At 38.1% G+C, this 20470-nt stretch overlaps 1 protein-coding gene across 1 annotated transcript in view; it reads left to right on the forward strand.

Annotated features, from left to right (window-relative positions):
- Positions 1–20470, forward strand: part of LOC150077337 (HORMA domain-containing protein 1-like) — a 578215-nt gene that overhangs the window by 437977 nt on the left and 119768 nt on the right. Inside the window, exon 15 of the mRNA XM_090385860.1 lies at positions 3222–3378. Coding sequence (XP_090241986.1) covers positions 3222–3378 — 157 coding nt within the window. The remainder of the gene's footprint in view (positions 1–3221; positions 3379–20470) is intronic.

Below are 20470 nucleotides of genomic sequence, written 5' to 3' on the forward strand. Positions count from 1 at the left end.
GGAAACAGGCAAAGTTGGTCGACTTTGAACGGTACCAGCAGCTAAACCGAGAAGTCCGACAAAGAATGACAGCAGAAAGAGAAGCATACTGGAACCAAGTGGCAGACGATCTTGAAGTGGCGGCATCCAAAAACGAGTACCGCACTCTCTACCGCACCCTCAGATGTCTGAGTGGAAAGACCAAATTGACTAGTGACAACATCAAGAATGCTGATGGGACCTTCGTGCGATCACCATCCAAACGCCTGCAACGGTGGAGTGAATTCTTCAAAGCTTTGTATAATCACGACCCACCTCAGGGACCGCCAGCAACAGCACTCTCGATCGACCCCCCTGAGGTCTCCATGGTCGATGTTGAGCCTACAGTAGAAGAAGTGAAAGCAGCCATACAATCCCTGAAGAATGGCAGGGCACCAGGAGTGGACCAAGTCACCACAGAAGCGATCAAAGCCGGGGGAGATGTACTGCTTCGCCGACTACACTCACTCCTCAAAACCATCTGGTGCACTGAACAAATTCCGTTAACATGGAGGAAAGCCATTATCGTACCGATCCACAAGAAAGGTGATAACCGGGACTGCAAGAACTACCGTGGCATCAGCCTCCTTTCCATCATCGGAAAGGTCTTTATGAAGATCATCCAGTCAAGACTGCAAAAACATCGCGAGCAAACCAGTCGAGAAGAACAGGCAGGATTTAGACCTGGGCGAGGATGCTGTGATCAAATCTTTGCCATTCGTCAGCTGATGGAGGAGAGGATCCGGTGTGGACAGCGAACCGTCATTGTTTTCATTGACTTTAAGTCTGCTTTCGACTGTGTTCACCGGCCTGCCTTATGGAAACTACTAGAGGTTGAACATGTACCTCGAAAAGTCATCACACTCCTCCAAACTGCATACAACGGTTTAACCAGCCAGGTGCGCATCCAGAACGATTTATCTGAGGAATTTACCATCCAAACTGGAGTCCGCCAAGGGGATGTAGCCTCCCCGTTGTTTTTCAACATCGTGGTCGACGCCATTATGAGGCAAGCATTCAGAAACAGACAGGGCATACAATATGACAAGGATCACTACGTGACTGACCTGATGTTTGCTGATGATAGTGCTATCCTTGCCGGTAACGACGCTGAAGCCACGGACATCCTCTACGACATTGCCCGCATTGCCCGGCCATACGGTTTGAAGATCAATGCTGGTAAGACAAAGGCCCTGACAACAGATGGGTCGCAAGCCACCATCTATCTCGAAGGCGTCCAGATCGAGCAAGTGCAGGACTTTAAATACCTTGGGTCGCTGGTCCAGGAGAAGAAAGTTGCATCCACCATGGAAATCCACAGCAGAATTGGACAGGCGGCCACTGCGTTCGCCTCGCTCAAATGGTGTCTGTGGAAGAGGACCAACATTTCCACAAAGACTAAAATCCGACTCTTCCGGACTTTGATCCTGCCCATTCTTCTTTACGGATCGGAAACATGGATTTGTCTCAAGTTAGATTTGAACAAACTTGAGGTATTCCAAATGCGATGCCTGCGGCAGATCTTGGGCATCTCTCTTCGCGACCGCATCACTAATGATACCATCCGCGCCAGATGCCAACAGCAACCAACCATTGCCGACCAAATCCAGAAGCGAAGGCTCAGATGGTTTGGCCACGTATGTAGAATGGGCACGAACAGAATACCATCCACACTCCTTTGGAGACAACGACCCACCCAATGGAGCATCCAACGGACCGCGCCTAGGAAAACGTGGGCCAAGCAAGTGGAAGATGACTTGAAGAGCCGACGTCTCGACCTTAACCAGGCCAGGACTGAAGCCATGGATCGTAAGGTATGGAAGAACATCACAGAGCAAGTCCGAAACCCTGCGGCACCTACAGCAGCATACTGGTTGCGTGGCCAACCGCCTCCCCCAGCTGCCAGCTAAGGACCAAAGAAGAAGAAGAAGGCACACCCAGACCAAAAGAAGTACCTAACAGTTTCGTTTAGTAGTTAGGTCCAAACAACTTAATAAGAAATGCTGAAACTGTGAACTACCTCGAGCTAATAGTTTGCGCGGTGTCTGACAGATGTCGAGTATCGCTATGTTTCCCTCGAAAATTTAAAATATTCTACGGCGCACAGTTTAAGAACCGCTGTTTTATGCAATAAACATTTAATTTCATAATTATTTTCATTATCTTTTACATTATATACAGTTAAAAAGTTATTTAAAAGGTATTTTTAAAATTCTTTATGGACATTCCAAAAGGTCAAGGACCAATTATAATTTTTCCTATTGGTTATGATATTCGATTAACACATTTCCGTTTTGCGCGATGCGCTCGCGGGACGAATTAATCGTGTTAATCGAGGCCCGCCTGTAACAAGTTATTTGCATAATCGTAACTAAGATAGTTACGCACCATACAGTAACTATTTTTTTTTTTTCCAATAAATGGCGAGCGCATTCTTTATTGTACCTGTTGTCCAAATTTCTCTTGCAGTATGAGCCTTAGAACTCGCTCCAGAGCTCTCTACTACATAGGGATACGGCGCCTCCGTAGCCAGGTGGGAAGGAGCAGCAGTGCGTAGCACACGCTTCTTGATTAGACCGGGGTTCGAGCCCATCACCACCAAATACGGAGGATGCGGAAAGGTCAGGGAATGACCACCGCACCGGAGCAATATGGCCTTAGTTGCTAATGCTCCTAAAAACCAAACAACAACGACAACATAGGGATACTTTAATTTTAACAACCCTGTATATGCGATTTTTTTTAAACTTTGCAATGTTTGTCTGCTATTGTGTATGCTCCTAAAATGCCTTGCAGATTATTAGAAGAGTGAAATACACTATAGCTTGTGAAATGTTGTAGTGTAACTAATGCTAATAAATTTGGTTTCTATGACTCAAGAATTTGGGTCAGTCTATTTATCTAAGTAATATTATTAGAACTTGCTATTTGGTTTGTTTTCTAAGGAACTTTTGACTTACATGCTATGATTCAAATGAAAAGTGATATTTCTTCAGGAATTTGAAAAGAATTAACTTGAGTTGAGAAACACAATATAATCTTTTGTGGTGTAGGAGATTTTTAGCAAAATTAAAGTTAAAAAATACTAACAAAACACTAGAGTCCCAACATAAGATCCTATATTAATGAGTTTTTATTATTATTTTTTTTTAAATTAGTATATCTTTGTATAGAGTAATATATCCAAATTATTGAATTTTTAGGTTGAAGGGAAAGAAAACTGTGAATAAGGAATCCCTGGTTTCTGTAGCACTGCCTAAATATATGAACATAAAGAAATTTGATGAAAATGCTAACATGTCTCCTGATAATATGTCAGAGGGCCATACTGAATTTGTAATGAAGTCTAAATTTAAAGAGGTAAACATTTTCTTTAGTAAATTATGTTTTTTGATATATTTGTTCCTTTAAAACTCTTGCTAAAGTACTTAATATGAAATATTAAGTACTTCAGCAGGTCTTTTATTATCATAGACACAAAAAATGGCATTATTGCAGTAGATATGTGAATTTTTTTTATTTTAAAAAGGGTATACAAGCATTCTTTGCTTATAATTAATAAAATGTTTTCCAAATAAATTTGCAAAGGAATAGGCTTAAAGCAGAAATTTTTATGCAAGGTGCAGTATCATTATTGAGAGGTTCTTTTTTTCCAGTAGCATCATCGTTGAGAGTTTATTTATGAAATATGAATTGTTATTGCATTTAACTCATTCTTTATGGGGTAAAAATTTTCTCAACATGGTCTATGGTTGTTAACAGGAAAGATCGCATGCGATGGGATACACTTAAATAGAAAGGATGCAAGAATATTTTCTGATGCTATCAAGGCAGTGTTAGGTGGGTTGGAAAACTGCTAGCTTGGGGCAATACACAGAAGAATAGATTAACAGCAGCCGCTGGGAGAGGTGAAAGTGATTCTTGCACTGCTTCTATTGGAATGAGCAGCAGCCTAGAAAACAAGGTGCTCAGGATTTCGAGGACTACTGGGAATCACTGCGGAACAAGTAAATACATGGGCTGTGTTAGGGTAACTAAGAGTAAGACAAGGTGCATTGCATGTACACCAATGCTAGGAGTTTAGTAAATAAATTTGATGAATTTGAGGTGCTGGTCAAGACATCAAATGCAGATATTGTCGGGATATCAGAAACTTGTTGTCACACACACATATAAGAAATGCAGAATTGGAATTTGGGGAGTTCAGTGTGTACAGAAAGGATAGACAGGATAGGAAGGGAGGAGGGGTTATGCTGTTAGTTAAGAAACATAAAATCTAAGTAAGTGCATCCAATTTACGTGGGCGGACAGTGCAATGTTGAGTCAGTTTGATGTGACATAAGCACTGGGAAAGCAAAATTGAGAGTAGCAGTGCATTATAGGCCTAATGACTCTGATGAGTACAATGAACAGCTGTACAGAGAAATAGAGTGGACCAGTAAATCAGGTTATCTTATAATGGGGGATTTTAACTTCCCAAATACTGACTGCAACTTGCAGTTTGATCATTCACGCTAGAGCAAGGCTTTTGTGGATTTATTGGATGATTGTTTTCTACATCAGCATGTTTGAGAGGGAGTAATACTCTTGATCTGATTATCAGCAGTGATTCTTCATGCATTAGAAATTTGCACATAAAAGAACCATAGGTGGCAGATCACAGTGTGCTGATGTGGAATTTACTCAAAGAGGTAACTATCATCAGTGGTAAAGGGGACGGTTTTTGCTTTTGTAAAGGTGACTGCAGTGGTCTCAGACAGTTTCTAAAATCTATACATTGGGACCAGCTAATGATGTTACCAACTGCAAAATCTAAATCGGAAGCATTCAAAGAATTAATCTAGGAAGCTACTAGGCTTTTCATACCAAGTAAGAAATATTGTTCAAGGTTTAGACATAAATGGATATCAGATGAACTAATGAGACTCTTGGCAGAGAAAAAAAATGTATGGGATACATATAAACTATCAGGTAACACAGAAGCCTATGATAGATATAAGCTAGTCTGTCATAAGTCACAAAGGAGATTAGACAGGCAAAGGCAGATTATGAGAAATCCTTGGCAAAAGATGCAAAGAAAATTAGTAGAGTTCTTTACTTATGTAAACTCTAGAAAGAAGGGGATGAATCAGATTGGTCCACTTGGTATCAGTGGTTTCACTGTTGATGATCCTGCTCAGATTACTGACAAACTGAATGACTATTTTGTATCTACATTCACGTACGATGAATTCTGTAGAGAAGTGGAGGACAGAAGCTTATTAAACTCTAACAGGAAGTGTTACGATTTTGTAATAACTGAGAGCAAAGTGGAGGAGATATTGTTGAAGTTAAACATAACAAATGCATCTGAGGTGAATGGGATCTATCCAGTTATATTAAAGGAGGCAGCAAAAGAAATAAGAAAACCCTTAGGCATAATTATAAGAGCTTCCTTGGACTCGGGGGAGGTCCCCATGGACTGTAGATGTGCAAATGTGTTCTCAATTCACAAAGGGGATTAGCATTAGCATTAGTAGAGGCATTTGATGTAAGAAAGCAAGCTTATGCAGCATCAGCCAAAAAAAAAATAAATAAATAAAATAAATAAATAAATAAAAAATAACCACTTCCACTTCACCCCTCTGTTCGTTCGAAATACCTGTCCAGCTGAGCCTTAAACTTATTTAGGCTATCAACTTCCACGACAAGGGATGGAAGTCTGTTCCACCAACGAACCACCCGCTGGCTAAAGGCAAATTTCCTCACGTCTATCCTACATCCGTCTTTCCTCAATTTGAATTTATGCCCTCTCAGGTGATTATTCCAAGCAAGAGGAAGAATCCCATCAGCATTGAGCATGCTCAAACCATTCAAGGCTTTATACACCTCTATCAGATCACCTCGCTGGTGCCTAGTCTCCAGACACTGTAATTTGCAAAACTTAAGCCTTTCTTCCAGCAACCAACCACCCGCTGGCTAAAGGCAAATTTCCTCACGTCTATCCAAAGTTCAAAGAGAGTTCAAAGGGTGTCACGTGTAATTTCAGACCTGTTAGTCATTTAGAAGTTATAGTATGTCTTAAAGTACTGTTTTATTGGACTAAATTCAAAAATAGCAAAAGCTTAAATTTCCAGTACTCACCCTTGATCGATCTGCAATTGTTATGGTTTGAATAATAAGAGATTGGCTAACTTTAAGGTGATTGGTGTATTAAAAAAATTAAGGGAATGAATAAGTGGTAATTACGATGCAAATGGGATTAAAATATGTGCAAGGAAGTAGAAGTGCACTAACTCCGTCCTTGGTTGTCGTGAAGTTGGTTAAAGTTGAAATTCTAAATAGTGAATAAGCCAGTTGTAACGGTGGATTTTCGTTAAAACGTCTTCAGTTGGCAAGTTAAGTGAAAGGGAACGTGTACTGTATTTCAGAAGAATTTTTTAATCCCGTGATGCACTTTGCCGCTTGCGAGAATCTCAAATTGGTGAGATTCCAAACCGGAGAAAGATTGAAGGTGAGTTTTGCATTTAAAATGTTTAGATCGGAGTGATGACGGAACCATTCTATAATGAGGGCTTCGTATTGCAAGATTTTGTAATTGTTTTTTAATTTTAATATGGTGATAGCTGATTCAACTAGGTGGGTATGGTTATTGGAGCGTATGTGTAAAGTAAGTTCACTGCTGGATTGTTCCGTTCTGAAGCTATTGTAGTGATAATAAGCTCTTGTATTAGATGACTGGGTTGAACCGAATTTGGTTGTAGTACTGCCAATGTAACAGGCGTTACAATTTTGTTGACATTTAATTAAGTAAATAATATTATTCATTTCGCTTGTTGGATATTTATGTGTTTCTTTATATTTATTGAAGAGTGATCCAAGTTTATTGTAGGTAGAAAAAAATAAGTGTAATGTCCGTGCCTGCAAATATTCGCCGAAATTGCCCTGCAAGATTACTATGGTAAGGGAGAACGAGACATGTTTTGTTATTTGTAATGTGTTTTATAGGGTTATTAATGTTATTTTTTACGATGGAAATAGTGTGTTGAATTAAGTGTTGTGGGTAGTTTCTGGCTATGAATTTTTTTGTGAGTTATTGTAACTCATTGGATAGGTCGTCTTGTGAGGTACTGTATTTAATGGCATTGTGGATTTGGTTATAGAGAACAGACTGTTTTACGTTAAGAGGGTGGTGTGATGTAAAGTGTAGGAATTTCCCTGTATGCGTATGTTTTCTAAAAATCTTAGTTCCTAGTTTAGTACTTGTTTTATATATGGTGAGATTGAGGAAGTTAATTTGTTTATTAGTTTCAGCTTGAGTACTGTATACAGGTCTGGAGGCCTCATTTCAAGAAGGATGTAGAGCTGCTGGAACGAGTACAGAGAAGGGCAACAAGATTAGTGAATGGAACAAAGGGTTGCTCTTACGAAGAAAGGCTTAAGTTTTGCAAATTACAGAGTCTGGAGACTAGGCATCGGCGAGGTGATCTGATAGAGGTGTATAAGGCTTTGAATGGCTTGAGCATGCTCAATGCCATTGAGCTAGAAAAATTCCTGTATATCATGGTGTCTTGTCAATGATATACAGGAATTTTTCTAGCAGGGATAGGGATGTGATTATTCCCTTGTATAAGGCATTGGTCAGGCCACACCTTGAGTACTGTATACAGGTCTGGAGGCCTCATTTCAAGAAGGATGTAGAGCTGCTGGAACGAGTACAGAGAAGGGCAACAAGATTAGTGAATGGAACAAAGGGTTGCTCTTGCGAAGAAAGGCTTAAGTTTTGCAAATTACAGTGTCTGGAGACTAGGCATCGGCGAGGTGATCTGATAGAGGTGTATAAGGCTTTGAATGGCTTGAGCATGCTCAATGCCGATGGGATTCTTCCTCTTGCTCAGAATAATCGCCTGAGAGGGCATAAATTCAAATTGAGGAAGGATGGATGTCGGATAGATGTGCGGAAATTTGCCTTTAGCCAGCGGGCAGTTGGTTTGTGGAATAGACTTCCATCACTTGTTGTTGAAGTTGATAGCCTAAACAAATTTAAGGCTTAGCTGGACAAGTATTTCGAACGAACGGAGGGGTGATATGGGAGTAGTGGTTGTGTTTTTTTTTTTTTTTTGGCTGATGCTGAATAAGCTTGCTTTCTTGCATCATATGCCTCTACTAATGCTATTGTAACTCGTTGGATAGGTCGTCTTGTGAGGTACTGTATTTAATGGCATTGTGGATTTGGTTATAGAGAACAGACTGTTTTACGTTAAGAGGGTGGTGTGATGTAAAGTGTAGGAATTTCCCTGTATGCGTATGTTTTCTAAAAATCTTAGTTCCTAGTTTAGTACTTGTTTTATATATGGTGAGATTGAGGAAGTTAATTTGTTTATTAGTTTCAATTTTGAGTGTGTATTTTAGTCTGTCGTGAATTGAACTAAATTTTGTGAAAAGGTTATCAGTTATAGTTTTATTTCCTATTATGAGTATATCATCGGCATATCGCATGTATAGCCTTTATCTCAGAAGGATAAGGTTGTAGGATTTGATTTTCAACTGTAGCTAAGTAAATTTCAAATGTGGGGGGCTGGGTGGAAATGCCTAAACCCATTGGTAAACCGAATGTTTGTTGAAAAATCTGATTACGAAATCTAAAATGTCTGGCATCTAATAGTAAAGAGGTGAGTTCTAAAATATTGTTTATAGAAAGGGAGGTACGGTTGATAAGAGTATTGTCGGTGGTTAAGTATTCACGTAGGGCTTATAAGGTAAAAGATATATGTAAATTGGTGTATAGTGATACAACATCGAAGGATGCTAAAATGCCATCGTCAGTGATTATGGTAGTATTAATTTTCTCAAAAGCTTGGTTGGTGTTACTGATTTTAAATTTAGAAAACCTGGTAAGGGGGGATATGATTTTAACTAGAAAGGAAGATAAGTTTTGCGAAGGCGTATTTACTGAAAGAGATTATCGGTCTTAGTGGGTGGCCTGGTTTATGTATTTTGGGGATTCCAAACATATGGGGGAGAATATTATTTCGTATGCCAATCTGCTGTAAGGTATGTAGAGTAATTTCTTTGTTAGACTAAGTTTCCTAAGGATAATGTCAAGCTTATTTTTTAGTTTAGATATATTATAAAAATTATTGATTATGTAAGTGTCTTGTTCTGCGAGGATTTGTTCCATTTTTTCTTATGTAAGTAGCTTTATCTAAAATTACTATTGTATCTCCTTTGTCTGCTTTTTGGATAATAATGTCTTAGGTATTACTTAATTTATGTATATCGTTGAGCTGTTGTTTGGTTATATTGGATTGAGGGGGGGGAGTTTGGAATTAATTACGAAGTTAGTTTGATGTAAAATACACCATTTGTCTGGATGATGTTCAAGTTTTGTTTGAATTCTATGATGCATTATTTTATGGGCTATTGGTGGCTTTTTATAGTAAAATTGAAACTATGTTTTAAACCTGCGGGTTCAGTAGGAGTGAAAGTTTTGGAAGAAATGCGAACGGTGGAAATTTGTGGAGCGGTTTTTGTTTTTTGGGTTCTTTGGGTAAGTATGATCCATTTCTTAGAATGTCTTTGTTCAACTTCCTTGAGGGCTGCGTTAACGTAGTCTCCTAACGTAAAAAAGTCTGTTCTCTATAACCAAATCCACGATGCCATTAAATACAGTACCTCACAAGACGACCTATCCAACGAGTTACAATACCTCACAAAAAACTTCATAGCCAGAAACTACCCACAACACTTAATTCAACACACTATTTCCATCGTAAAAAATAATATTAATAACCCTATAAAACGCATTACAAATAACAAAACACATCTCGTTCTCCCTTACCATAGTAATCTTGCAGGACAATTTTGTCAAATATTTGCAGGCACGGACATTACACTTATTTTTTTCTACCTACAATAAACTTGGATCACTCTTCAATAAATATAAAGAAACACATAAATATCCAACAAGCGAAATGAATAATATTATTTACTTAATTAAATGTCAACAAAATTGTAACAGGCGTTACAATTTTGTTGACATTCATTTAACAAGAGCTTATTATCACTACAATAGCTTCAGAACGGGACAATCCAGCAATGAACTTACTTTACATGTACGCTCCAACAACCATACCCTCCCCTGGTTGATTCAGCTATCACCATATTAAAATTAAAAAACAATTACAAAATCTTGCAATACGTTGGTTCTTGATGACGGAACCAAGACGAATGGTTCCGTCATCACTCCGATCTAAACATTTTAAATTCGAAACTCCCCTTCAATCTTTCTCCGGTTTGGAATTTCACCAATTTGAGATTCTCACAAGCGGCAAAGTGCATCACGGGATTACAAAATTCTTCTTAAATACAGTATGCATTCCCTTTCATTTAACTTGCCAATTGAAGACATTTTAACGAAAGTCCACCGTTACGACGATTGGCTTATTCACTATTTAGAATTTCAACTTTAACCAACTTCACAACAACCACGGATGGAGTTCATCATCAGCCATTTTCAATCCACTGCAGGATGAAGGCCTCTCCAGCAACTTTCCAGTTCCTTCTGATTTGAGCACTGGCCATCCATTTACTACCCAAAAACTCATGAATTTCATCTATCCATCTCCGCCTTTGTCTTCCAGGTTTTCTTCTAGCTCCTCTTGGGTACCATTCTGTTATTTTCTTAGTCCATCTGTCATCATGTCTTCGAGCTATGTGTCCTGCCCAAGACCATTTTAGTTCTTTAATTTTCATAAGAATGTCCTTTACTTGAGTTTGCTGCCTAATCGATGTGTTTCTCTTCTTATCTAACAGTCTGATTCCCAATATAATTCGTTCCATTCTTAGCTGTGTAGTTCTCAACTTCTCTTCCATTCTTTTGGTGAGTGCCCAAGTTTCACTTCCATAAGTCATGGTGGGAAGTATACATTGGTTCATTATTTTACGTTTCAGACAAACTGGGATATTGCTCTTCAGTATGTGACTATATTTCCTGAATGCTATCCATCCAAAATTTATTCTTCTCTTGACTTCCAGCCATTTATCATTATTACAGCTAATAACTTGTTCGAGATAAGTATATGACTCCACCTTTTCAATTACTGCTCCTTCAATCATTATTTCCCTTTCTGTGGCATACTTGTTCATCATTACTTTTGTTTTAGTCATATTCATCTTTAGTCCGAAATCCTTACAAACTGTGCATAACTGATTAAGATTTTCCTCTAATTATTTGGGATCGTGACTTATGACCACAATGTCATCTGCAAATCGTAAATGGTTTAGGTACTCTCCGTTCACATTGACTCCTTTCTGCGACCAGTCTAATCTTCTGAAAGCTTCCTCAAGGGCAGCAGTAAACAGCTTCGGAGATATTGTGTCTCCTTGTCGAACTCCTTTCTCGATTTTAAATATCCTACTTTCTTTGTCTAGTCTAATAAAGGAGGTAGCACTCTCATATATTTTCTTCAAAATCATAATATATGGGGTATCTATGCCTTGTCTTTCCAGTGCCCGAAACATTGCCTTATGCTGTATGGAGTCAAATGCCTTTTCATAATCCACAAATGCCAGGCATAATGGTGTTTTATATTCATTTGCTTTCTCCATTAGCTGTGATATTACTTGAAGGTGATCCATAGTTGAGAATCCTGTCCTAAAGCCAGCTTGCTCTTTCGGTTGATTCTCATCAAGTTTTCTTTCTAATCTGTTAGTAATGACCCTTGTGAACAACTTGTAGATGTGGGATAACAAGCTAATTGGTTTATAATTTCCAATTTCTGATTTATCTCCTTTCTTATGCAGCAAAACTATGATTGCATTATTCCACTCCTTAGGCATCACACCTTTTCTAATGCACTTTGTAAAGAGCCTTGCCAGTTTTTGTGTTATGTCTCTTCCTCCCAATTTTAACAACTCTACAGTAACTTCATCTTCCCCCGGGGCTTTCCGATTCTTCATTTTCTTCAATGCATGTTCTACCTCATCAGGAAGAATATCGGGTATGTCGTATGTGTTGCTACTTTGCAATCCATCTTCCCCACTGCTGGTATCATTCCCTCGCTCCTTGTATAATTCTCTATAGTAGTCTTCTGTTATTTGAATTATGCCTTCTCTGCTGTTTATAAGTACACCATCACTATTCTTCAGTTTCAGTATCATTGGTCTTTCTGTATTACTGCTCATGGCTGCTGATTTAAATCCTTTGTTTTCCCTTAATGTTTGTTCTACTTTTCTTGTGTTAAATCTTCTTATGTCCTCTCTGAATCTTTTTCTAATGGCTTTGCATAACTCAGTATACTCAATTTTCTCCCTGTCAGTGTTTTTCTCTCTCTTCATTTGTCGTCTTCGGTTCATCATGACAAGTGTTTCTTGTCATGATGAACCGAGGATGGAGTTGATGCACTTCTACTTCCTTGCGCATATTTTAATCCCGTTTCCATCATAATTACCACTTATTCATCTCCTTAATTTTTTAATAAACCAATCACCTTAAAGTTAGCCAATCTCTTATTATTCAAACCATAACAATTGCAGATCGATCAAAGGTGAGTACTGGAAATTTAATCTTTTGCTATTTTTGAATTTAGACCTGTTAGTTTAATGGTTTTGGAATTTAATGGAGGCACTGGTTAAAGAAGCACTGCAGGATAATCTAGACAAGAATTCAGTTATACTAGTTCAGACACAGCATGGATTTGTTAAGAGGAAGTCTTGTCTCACCAATTTGATTGGATACTATGATGTGGTCACAAAGGAACTGGATGCAAAAATAATTTTGATATCACATATGAATTTTAGGAAAGCTTTTAATACTGTTGCACATGGTAGAATTTATGGCATTAAGGGCAAATTGCTGGTATGGATAATGGGACGGTTGAGAACAGGATTACCAATGGTAATCAATGGACACTGCTTTTTGTGGACTAATGTTATTAGCGGAGTCCCCCTAGGTTTCATTGTTGGGTTCATTGTTGTTTTCTGTATTTATAAATGATATTGATGAAGGTCTGATTTACCTTAATCAATATATCATTGTCTTAATGTCCAACTTTGCAGACAAACTTGGACATTAAGTTTGGCAGGGTTGTTAATGACACTAATGACAGTATGCAAGAATGTCTTATAATGGGGGATTTTAACTTCCCAGATATTGACTGGAACTTGTGGGTTGGTCACTCACACACTAGTCAGACTTTTGTGGATTTATTGGATGATTGTTTTCTGCAGCAGCATGTTCGAGAGGCAACCAGAGAAAGTAACACTCTTGATCTGGTTATCAGCAGTGATCATTCGTGTATTAAGAATTTGCAGATAAAGGAACCACTAGGTGGCAGTGATCACAGTGTGCTGAAGTGGGATTTACTCAAAGAGGTAACTACCGTCAGGGGTAAAGGAAAGGGTTTTTGCTTCCATAAAGGGGAGTACAGTGGTCTCAGACAGTTTTTAAATTCTGTACAGTGGGATCAACTGACGATGTTACAAACAGTAAATTCTAAGTGGGAAGCATTCAAGGAATTAATCGTGGAAGCTACTAGACTTTATATACCGATTAAGAAATATCGTTCAAGGTTTAGGCCTAAATGGTTATCAAATGAACTAATGAGACTCGTGACAGAGAAGAAAAATGCATGGGATGCATATAAATTATCAGGTGACGCAGAAGCCTGTGGCAGATATAAGCTAGTCTGTAATCAGGTCACAAAGGAGGTTCGGCAGGCGAAGGCGGATTACGAGAAATCTTTGGCAAAAGATGCTAAGAAAAACAGCAAGGATTTCTTTACTTATATAAACTCTAAAAGGAAGGGGATGAATATGATTGGTCTACTTGACATCGATGGTTCGACTGTTGATGATCCTGCTCAGATAGCAAACAAACTGAATGAGTATTTTGCATCTACATTCACACGTGAGGAATTATTACGGTTTGAAAATGGAAGAAGGTTATCAAATTGTAGCAGTGTGCTTAATGATTTTGTAATAACTGAGAGCAAAGTGGAGGAGAAATTGTTGAAGTTAAACATAAGAAAGGCACCTGGGGTGGATGGGATCTATCCAGTTATTTTAAAGGAGGCAGCAAAGGAAGTAAGCAAACCCTTAGCCATAATTATGAGAGCATCCTTGGACTCAGGGGAGGTTCCCACGGACTGGAGATGTGCAAATGTGTCCCCAATTCACAAAGGTGGATCGAAGGGTGACACGAGTAATTACAGACCAGTTAGTTTAACTTCTGTTCCGGGTAAAATAATGGAGTCACTGGTTAAAGATGCATTGCAGGATCATCTAGACAAGACTGCAGCAATAATTCAAACACAGCATGGGTTTGTTAAGGGAAAGTCTTGTCTGACAAATTTGATTGGTTATTATGATGTGGTTACAAAGGAACTGGATGCAAAAAATAATTTTGATATCATATACTTGGATTTCAGGAAAGCTTTTGACACTGTTGCGCATGGAAGACTACTGTACAAATTGGAGCAGAATGGTATTAAGGGTAAGTTGCTACAATGGATAAAAGGATGGTTAAGTGGGAGAAGACAGAGGGTGGTAATCAATGGGTGCTGGTCTTCGTGGACTAATGTTATTAGTGGAGTCCCACAGGGTTCGGTGTTGGGTCCACTGTTGTTTTGTGTATTTATCAATGATATTGATGAAGGTATATCAGGCTTAATGTCGAAGTTTGCAGATGACACAAAGGTTGGCAGGGTTGTTAATGACAGTAATGGCAGTGTGTTACTGCAACAGGATCTAGATAATTTGGGCAGATGGGCTAAGAAGTGGCAACTGAAGTTCAACCTTGACAAATGCAAAATACTGCATATGGGTAGAAGTAACCCCAGAGAAACGTACCAACTGTGTGGTACTACACTTAAGGTGGTAGAAAATGAAAAAGACCTGGGAGTAATTGTGCAGTCAGATATGAAGTTTTCTGAGAGTGCAGACAGGCTGCTAGGGCGGGTCATGGGGTTTTGTCAATGATATATAGGAATTTTTCTAGCAGGGAAAAGGAGGTGATTGTCCCTCTGTATAAGGCAATGGTCAGGCCACGCCTTGAGTACTGCGTACAGGTCTGGAGGCCTCATTTTAGGAAGGATGTAGATTTGCTTGAGCGTGTACAGAGAAGAGCAACACGATTGGTGAGGGGAATGAAGGGATTCTCTTACCAAGAGAGGCTTAAGTTCTGCAAATTGCAGTTGCTGGAGACTAGGCACCTGCGCAGTGATCTGATTGAGGTCTATAAGGTCTTGAATGGGTTGAGCACGCTGAATTCTGTCTGGGATCCTTCCACTTGTTCAGATTATGAACCTGCGGGGACATAAGTTCAAATTAAGAAAGGACAGATGTAGAATAGATGTGCGGAAATTTGCCTTTAGCCAGCGGGTGGTTAATTGCTGGAACAAACTTCCATCTGTCGTTGTGGAAGTTGATAGGTTAAATAAATTTAAGGAGGAACTGGACAGGCATTTGGAGGGAATGGTGTGATTTTTTTTTTTTTTTTGGCTGATGCTGCATAAGCTCCTACACTTGCTTTCTTGCATCATGTGCCACTACTACTACTACTACTAATATTAAGTTTGGCAGGGTTGTTAATGACACTAATGACAGTATGCTACTGCAACTGGAGCCAGGTGGACAGAAGCGGCAGTGTGTAGCACACGGTTCTTGATTAGACCGGGGTTTGAGCCCGTGACCACCAAATACAGAGGATGCGGAAAGGTCAGGGAATGACCACTACATATCTCCGGAGCAATATGGCCTTAGTTGCTAATGCTCCTAAAAACCAAATAACAAACAAACAAACAACTGCAACTGGATCTGTAAAAATTGAGCAGATGGGCTGAGAGGTGGCAAGTGAAGTTTAACGTTGATAAATGTAAAGTACTGCATATTGGCTAGCAGTAACCCCAGAGTAACATATCAACTGCGTGGTACTACACTCCGAGTAGTGAAGAATGAAAAAGACCTGGTGGGTAATTGTGCAGTCAGATGTGAAGTTTTCTGAGCAGTGCAGACAATCTGCAAGAGTAGCAGATGGTGTCTTGTTAATGAAATACAGGAATTTTTCTAGCAGGGATAAGGAGATGATTATCCCTTGTATAAGGCAATGGTTAGGCCACGCCTTGAGTACTGTGTACATATCTGGTGGCCAAATTTTAGGGAGGTTGTAGAATTGCTAGAACAAGTATATTGAAGGACAACGAGATTGTTGAATGGAACAAAGCATGCTCTTACGATGAAAGGCTTAAGTTCTTCAAATTTTTGTGTTTGGGAACTAATGCTCTGCGAGTTGATGTGATTGAGGTGTATACAGCCTTGAATGGTTTGAACAAGCTCATGCTGATTGGATTTGTTCTCGTGCTCAGATTAATCACCTGAGGGGACATAAATTCAAATTGAGGAAAGACAGTTGTAGAATAGATGTGCAGAAATTTGCCTTTAGTCAGCGGGTGGTTGATTGCTGGAACAAACTTTCATCTGTTGTTGTGGAAGTTGGCAGCTCTAAACAAATTCAAGGCAAAACTAGACAAACATTTGGAGTGAATATGTAAGTGAAATGGGAAAGGTTTTTTGTTTTTGGCTGATGCTGTATAAGCTTTCTTTCTTGCATCATATGCCTGTACTAATGCTAATTATATATATTGTTATCAGATATAATATCGGTGTTTAGATACACCATAGATAACTCTTAATAAACTACAAAGTAGTTGTTGTAGGCATCATTTGCTGTTTCTCATATTGTGCTCTGCCTTCACGACGAGTTGCCATGATATTGCACTACTTCGAATAAGTAACTCTTCACTAATAGAGAAGACTATTGTTACTTATTCTCAGTTGAGTACCACCACCCAGACAGCACTGTTTCACGGCTATTGGCCGATCATCAGTGGGTGGGCAGGTACCCTGGTAATGCAGACATGACGACCCAGTTGTGAAGTTAATCACACAATATGAGAGATGCCAAGAGGTGTAGATGTCAATATTTAAAATAAATAAATGCACAAGGCATAATACTTTAAGAGTTTGGTATCTATATAATATCGGTGTTTAGATACACCATAGATAACTCTTAATAAACTACAAAGTAGTTGTTGTAGGCATCATTTGCTGTTTCTCATATTGTGCTCTGCCTTCACGACGAGTTGCCATGATATTGCACTACTTCGAATAAGTAACTCTTCACTAATAGAGAAGACTATTGTTACTTATTCTCAGTTGAGTACCACCACCCAGACAGCACTGTTTCACGGCTATTGGCCGATCATCAGTGGGTGGGCAGGTACCCTGGTAATGCAGACATGACGACCCAGTTGTGAAGTTAATCACACAATATGAGAGATGCCAAGAGGTGTAGATGTCAATATTTAAAATAAATAAATGCACAAGGCATAATACTTTAAGAGTTTGGTATCTATATAATATCGGTGTTTAGATACACCATAGATAACTCTTAATAAACTACAAAGTAGTTGTTGTAGGCATCATTTGCTGTTTCTCATATTGTGCTCTGCCTTCACGACGAGTTGCCATGATATTGCACTACTTCGAATAAGTAACTCTTCACTAATAGAGAAGACTATTGTTACTTATTCTCAGTTGAGTACCACCACCCAGACAGCACTGTTTCACGGCTATTGGCCGATCATCAGTGGGTGGGCAGGTACCCTGGTAATGCAGACATGACGACCCAGTTGTGAAGTTAATCACACAATATGAGAGATGCCAAGAGGTGTAGATGTCAATATTTAAAATAAATAAATGCACAAGGCATAATACTTTAAGAGTTTGGTATCTATATAATATCGGTGTTTAGATACACCATAGATAACTCTTAATAAACTACAAAGTAGTTGTTGTAGGCATCATTTGCTGTTTCTCATTTTGCAGAGCACAATATGAGAAACAGCAAATGATGCCTACAACAACTACTTTGTAGTTTATTAAGAGTTATCTATGGTGTATCTAAACACCGATATTATATAGATACCAAACTCTTAAAGTATTATGCCTTGTGCATTTATTTATTTTAAATATTGACATCTACACCTCTTGGCATCTCTCATATTGTGTGATTAACTTCACAACTGGGTCGTCATGTCTGCATTACCAGGGTACCTGCCCACCCACTGATGATCGGCCAATAGCCGTGAAACAGTGCTGTCTGGGTGGTGGTACTCAACTGAGAATAAGTAACAATAGTCTTCTCTATTAGTGAAGAGTTACTTATTCGAAGTAGTGCAATATCATGGCAACTCGTCGTGAAGGCAGAGCACAATATGAGAAACAGCAAATGATGCCTACAACAACTACTTTGTAGTTTATTAAGAGTTATCTATGGTGTATCTAAACACCGATATTATATAGATACCAAACTCTTAAAGTATTATGCCTTGTGCATTTATTTATTTTAAATATTGACATCTACACCTCTTGGCATCTCTCATATTGTGTGATTAACTTCACAACTGGGTCGTCATGTCTGCATTACCAGGGTACCTGCCCACCCACTGATGATCGGCCAATAGCCGTGAAACAGTGCTGTCTGGGTGGTGGTACTCAACTGAGAATAAGTAACAATAGTCTTCTCTATTAGTGAAGAGTTACTTATTCGAAGTAGTGCAATATCATGGCAACTCGTCGTGAAGGCAGAGCACAATATGAGAAACAGCAAATGATGCCTACAACAACTACTTTGTAGTTTATTAAGAGTTATCTATGGTGTATCTAAACACCGATATTATATAGATACCAAACTCTTAAAGTATTATGCCTTGTGCATTTATTTATTTTAAATATTGTTATCAGAATAATCCCAGTACCTCATAATGTCTATAAATAGATAGTTTTTGAGCCAAATTAATTTGTTTTGTATACCTATTTATATGTAAATGTTCTTTTAGGTTTGGCAGTGCTATTTGACCTTGAATAACAGATATTAATAACTAGATATTCATATGATCCCTTAAAATTTACTGGTAAAGAAATTGTAATGTTTGAATATGAAAAAGGCACAAGAAATTTATCTAATGGTATTTGAATAAAAGAAGTAAGTTAAATTGTGCCAAATCCTTTACTATTATAATGCAAGCATTTAGTTATTGATAACTAGACGTCTTTATAACGAGGAAAGCTGTGGAATCATTAATTAAGGATTTACACCAGAATTATATGGAATGAAATAGAATTGTTCAAGAAAAGAATTAGTTTGTTAAAGGGAAATCATGTCTAACTAACTAATCTGCTAAGCAATTATATTAATCTCCTGTTCTTTTCTGACAACTTATGAGGTTGTCAGTAAAGAACTAAACAAAGAATGATTTTTGGAAATAGCAAGCTTGATTTCAAAGTTTGTTGATACAAAGTTTGGCAGGATGGTAAATAATAGCAACCAAGGTATGCTGTTTCAACAAGGTCCAAATAAATTATTCATTTGGACTGAAAAATGATAGTTAAAGTGCAGTAGAGTAGAACTTCGATTGTCTGTAAGGGTGTGGGACCAAGACTATGATGGATAATCGAATAGACGGATAATAGAATATGTACATTAAAAATATTATACATACAATAGACTGGGTCATCTAACTTGTTTATTTTATTATATAATACATAAACTAATGAAATTTAATTAAACTTTAATTATTATTTATTTTTTACCAGGTCATCAAAATACAGATATCTACATACATACCTATTTTTAAAATTTTGACTTATTATTTTGACTATTTTAATATATTTTGACTTATTATTTTGACTATTTTAATATATTTTGACTTATTATTTTGACTATTTTAATATATTTTGACTTATTATTTTGTCTAGTAATGTCATAAAACAATATTACATACATACAACATTGATCTAATGTCATTAAAGAAATTTAAAAGAAAACAATGTTACATAATTAAATTTCTTTTCTAAAAAAGTCAGTCAATTTCTTTTGTTTCCTTACGCCTTAAACAAAATATTTTATGCAAAAGTAACACTTGCATTGTATTTGCTTCTTTTACCTTCTTGCACTACTCAATGCACTTTGACAACATAATTTCAGCTTCACAGAGGCTTATTAGCATTAGTAGAGGCATATGATGCAAGAAAGCAAGCAGAGGCATAGGATGCAAGAAAGCAAGCTTATGCAGCATCATCCAAAAAAACAAAACAAAAAAAAAAAAAACACTCCTATTTCACCCCTCCGTTCGTTTGAAATATCTGTCCAGCTGAGCCTTAAATTTATTTAGGCTATAAACTTCCACAACATGGGATGGAAATCTGTTCCACCAACCATCTACCTGCTGGCTAAAGGCAAATTTCCGCACATCTATCCTACATCTGTCTTTCCTCAATCTGAATTTCTGCCCTCTCAGGAGATTATTCTGAGCAAGAGGAAGAATCCCATCAGCATTGAGCATGCTCAAACCATTCAAAGCTTTATACACCTCTATCAGATCACCTCGCCGGTGCCTAGTCTCCAAACGCT

This window comes from Mastigoproctus giganteus, chromosome 12 (genome assembly GCF_048544385.1).
Source record: "Mastigoproctus giganteus isolate SK-2022 chromosome 12, ASM4854438v1, whole genome shotgun sequence".
Classification (NCBI taxonomy): domain Eukaryota; kingdom Metazoa; phylum Arthropoda; class Arachnida; order Uropygi; family Thelyphonidae; genus Mastigoproctus; species Mastigoproctus giganteus.